Source organism: Poecilia formosa, unplaced genomic scaffold, assembly GCF_000485575.1.
Source record: "Poecilia formosa unplaced genomic scaffold, Poecilia_formosa-5.1.2 Scaffold1134, whole genome shotgun sequence".
NCBI classification, from domain to species: Eukaryota; Metazoa; Chordata; class Actinopteri; order Cyprinodontiformes; family Poeciliidae; genus Poecilia; species Poecilia formosa.
The window spans coordinates 17,039-21,763 of record NW_006801073.1 but is presented as its reverse complement, the minus strand read 5'-3'; the positions used below and the strand labels follow the sequence as shown (position 1 = coordinate 21,763).

The 4,725-nt window shown below is 38.7% G+C and overlaps 1 protein-coding gene across 1 annotated transcript in view; it reads right to left on the bottom strand.

Moving 5' to 3' along the window:
• Positions 1-1,845: 1,845 nt before the first annotated feature.
• Positions 1,846-4,725, bottom strand: part of LOC103132572 (alpha-tectorin-like) — a gene marked incomplete at its 5' end in the record, with an annotated part of 17,746 nt that continues 14,866 nt past the window's right edge. The window contains 7 exon segments of the mRNA XM_016667460.1: positions 1,846-2,395; positions 2,487-2,592; positions 2,669-2,828; positions 2,918-3,169; positions 3,346-3,506; positions 3,593-3,777; positions 3,977-4,096. Of these exon segments, the coding sequence (XP_016522946.1) occupies positions 2,274-2,395; positions 2,487-2,592; positions 2,669-2,828; positions 2,918-3,169; positions 3,346-3,506; positions 3,593-3,777; positions 3,977-4,096 (1,106 nt within the window).

Here is a 4,725-nt window from a genome sequence, read left to right as displayed (position 1 = left end):
TTTAATGTGGCAGTGATTTAGCAGAATTGATGATATCTGCTAAATCAATAATTTAGCAGAATACAGTAACAAACTGTTTATCACAAACACAATGCCAAACGTTTTAAGGTGAAACAGAGGTCGATATTAAAAATTGGCTGTTGATATTTCAACACAGAAATGAGAAATTGTAAGTAATTTCTGTCGGCTGCAACACTGGCCTGTGTTTTGCTAGATGTAAAGAATCTTTCAAACTCTCCCGATGCTCGTGTTTAAATTGGGAGTGAAATGGCGCCATCTGCTGTCGCTGGTACCGTATAGCAGCCATGGGAACTGTGGGTCTGTTCTGTTGCACAGGACGCTAGAAACCAGGTGAAGTATAATATTTGAATCATGTCAGAGTACTTGAGAACCAAAAGCTAGCTATATTATGTTGTGTTTTATGCTTCTTGGTCTGTTTTATCCATGTTTGGCTGTTAGTTATTGTATTTTATTGTCTATGGCGCAATTTTATATCCAAGCATTCAGCTAGGCTAGCAGCTAACTGTTTTCAAATCAAAATGGAGCGCATGCCAATTGTTCACAAGATCTCTATCTACAACGACTGAATAACTGGTATTTTGTGCAGATATGTTACTATGCACAATTTGGGAATGTTATGTAAATGCAAATGTTATGTGATCATTTTTATAGAGTTGTATTCTTTTGTTGTTCACGAGAGTTGCACATTGTGACATTTTAAAAAACTGTAAAAATGACAAAGCAGCTTTTTTGGGTCCTATTTTAAAATAATTTTATATAACTTTGTATTTATTTTTGTTATTAAAGTTTTTATTTGTTTCAGAACACACACAATCCCCCACATCCTCCAAAAAGAAAAAAAGGTAAGAATATCAATAACATAAAAGTTTCACAGATTTTTGTATATAAATATCCTCAATGGTAACAGAAACAACCACAATAAACAATATTTTTTTTATTATTCTACTGTACAAGCACAAGGTGTGAATATTACCTGTACTGTTATCATTAATGAAGAAAATACTATTGTATTAATTTGGCATAGCTGGGCTTATTGCATAGGATGACTCAAGATGAGGCAAAACAGTTAAATGTCCAAAAGATCTTTATGCACAACTGAAATTTATTTTGTGTGGATAATGAACTGCTGTGGATAATGAGTGGAACATTGAATTTTCCACTCAGTGGAACACTGAGTAGCAAAGAGATATGACCAGACACACTTTGGTCACATACATCCATACCTATCAATCTATCTATGCGGACATATATAGATAGATTTATCATCAGTTTTTCTCATGAGAGCAGACTAGTAAAAAAGTGGGTAGACTTCACAGAAACACATTCTTTGAGCTTTCACTGTGTCCGTAGTTCCTAGTGGAGCGAGCAGATCGCGGTGGTTGCTAGCCCTGAACAACTGCCGCTTGACCTTTTTTGATACGCGGTCAGTGCAGAAATGCAGAGAAAACAGCTTCTGATGAGGATGCAACACCCAGCACTACTAGCAGAACATCCGCCTCACCAGGTTGGGGACAGACTCCAGTTAAGAGCTGCTGATGTTCCACAAAGTGGAAAACTTATGAGGGAATATCCTCTAGTTTACTTGTCTGCTCATGATCCCTGACCCTCATCCTTCAAAGTGTCTTCAATTTTATTTTCCAAGGATTTTATTGGTGATTATTTACTAACCCATTTTTACAACTGCTGAGGTTGAATGCCGTACCATAAAAACTAAATATTAAGATCCTAAACTGGGGAAAATATAATACAGAACATCTCATACATGAAATGGACAATTTAACGCTTTTATCATCAGGAAAAAGCATGAAAAGGTACACAATAAAATCAATTGGGTTTTTTTATTAATCCCTTTCATAACAGAGTACATATATCTCCCATCACATAAAACATCCTTAAACAGAATTTAGATAATGACAAAATCATACTTAATTTCGTTCAGTTTGACATTTCAAGATCATTCCTCCAAACATTAATTAGCTTTATATGCATACATGGAACCTAAAATTCAAGAGAGTTAATATTTAACATCTTGTGATATTACCACAAATAACTAAGTAAACAAATCCCTGAAAAGAAACAAGAAAACTGAACATTACATTAATCCTACAAATGATCTAATACACAACAGTTCTAGATGTTTGAAAAGCAAAATTCTGTTTCTCGCCTAATTAGGAGTACAATCTAAAACAGAGAGAACACCTCTTATAGCTAATAAAATTTACTGGATTTTAAAGTCTGATTATTCTTTGATCTCAGTTGACCAGAATTCCGGTCATCAGCGAACTGACAATCAGGGTAACAATTGATGCCAGATGGCCTGTACCATCTGACATCAATATCTTTGGATTAACACCGTTTCTTTGGATTAGTCCACCTATAAAAAAAGAGAGATGCATAGATTTTGACAATCAATTGGAATATAATCTTAGTAATTACAAAATAATAAAGATGTGATAGAACTTTACCAGTGTTTGGTTGTGCCCCGAGTACCAGTGGTCCAATTGACAGAGCTGCAGAGTCATGGTAAGATACGTCCCTCTTGAATAGAGTGTGGTGACCCGGGTAGCAATGCTGGACAAAAAGGAGAACAGCAACATTAAAGGTGTGCAACTTAATATAGCCACAAAAAGCACACAATGAAACTTACAGTTCTGCAGTTGTTGCTGCTCAACAGACACAAGTGGACACTGCAGTGCAAGTAAATCTCTGTGTGGTTGGTGAAGGTGAACATCCTGAAGGAGAAACGAGACACAGTGGAGACGCCGTTCTGAATCACCTCTACGGTTCCATCTTCTGGATTAGGACACCTGTGAAGCAGAAGCAGATGCATCAGTTAGACTGTCAACAAGAAGACACTGAAATAAATTATAAAGAATGACAAGATGGTCTCATTTACTGCGAAGTAATGAGATCCCAGCGGACAGGGTAGTTTGCTTGGTTGACTGGTGTGGCCCAGCAAGAGTCCAGAACTGTGGCAAATTGGCGCTGATCCACCCCTTCTGTTCGCACCTCCACGTAAAACATCTCATCAACTTCCAGTTCTATGTTTCCATTAGTGCTGAAGGGGAAGTGGAAGCCTTCATCCTCATAGGGGATCATCCTCACACGATACGATCCAGTGCCAACAGGAAGTTTCTTCCTCAAAATGCTGCAAAATCCAAACCAAGATTAAATGTGAGCATCCAGTTAAATGCATGCGATAGACCGACAAAGCTAATCTAATTTGTTTAGAGGATTCAATGATAATGAATAACTGATTAAGATATAGAAGGAGAACTGGACATAATGGTCAAAGGAAGCAAACAGAGAAAATAGTATGATCACCTCTCCACAGGATTGATGCCCACAGCCATGGAGAGAGCTTGAGCCAGAGGGTAAATACAGGAGAAATCCAGATGAAGATTCCTCTCACGGTTGATCAAACCTCCATGAGGATCCACATTCCCCTTAATAGTGTTCTCATACATGAAGTGAGTTCCATTGCTCTAAACAGAAATGACAGAATGCTATCAATCAAGTTAAGTAACATAACTGAAGATTTAAAGGAAATGTTCCAGTTCATGAACTTTACCCTAAGAGCTGTCCCACACAGATGGTTGTCATTGTCAAAGTGGAAGATGAGTCGTCCGTCCTGAAGAGTCCCGTTGCAGGAGCTGTCTTGGAGATGGAGAGCACTGGAGTGGAAGCCCGCTTCAAACAGCTGGCAGCGAGATACTGACATGGTACCAGAACTGCTGGAGCATTCAATGTTTGCGTCTGCTCACCACAAAAGAGAAACATATTTTGAGATTTCGTGACAAACTAAACCAACTGATGCAGAAAAACTAAGTTTATCCTTGAAACTTGGAGAACACCAACAGTAAAGGATCATCAACCAAATCATGTTTGATTCTGGAATGCGACTATAATTACAGTTCTTATGAAAAACAGAAGGCTTAAATGGTGTTGCACTTACCGTAGCTCTCATTGTTGGGTCGATGATGGTGCTCGTCACAGAAGCAGCCATACACACCATTTTTCTTACCACACCACTCATGCTCTGCGCAGTCCAGCTGTTCACAGGGGTCCATCTCAGCTGAATTAAATATATCAGAAAAGGCCAAGAAAGTTTGAAAACATAAACATTGTGTAAAATCACTCATTATTGTGATAATTTATTGAGCAAAACAAGCATACCACAATGCAAAGGAGAACGCCAGTCGGGAATGCTTAGACCCAAATTGGTGCAGGTTTTCTCATAAGCAGAGACGGCTGAACATAGCATGCCATTGGCTGGTGTATAGAGACAGAGATCGTAAACACAGGAAGTGAAAAATGGTTGTGGGTCAGAATGCAGGTGACAAGAACTGAATGGGCCACTGGTGTTGGTGATGACTCTGCACAGTTCTGTGTATTCTTCTATGAAGCGGCAGTCACTTAGTCCGTCACCAGTACTTTCATCAGTGGATCCGCATCTAGAAAAGTTTTTGGTTATAGACAATTTAGAAACAGATTTTTGTAGGAATGTTTGCAATTGTTAAGATATTTAGCATAACCGTAATCACCCTGCTTCGCTTGTCTCAGATTTCCAGCTGTGGCCAAACTGGTTGTCGTTTTGGGCTAAAGTACCATTGGGCAAAACTTTGTCATCAGTGGGATCACCATTGAAGTTCCCACACATTCCACTGCCTCTGTTCTGATAGTTGCGGCCCATCTTGACCAGTA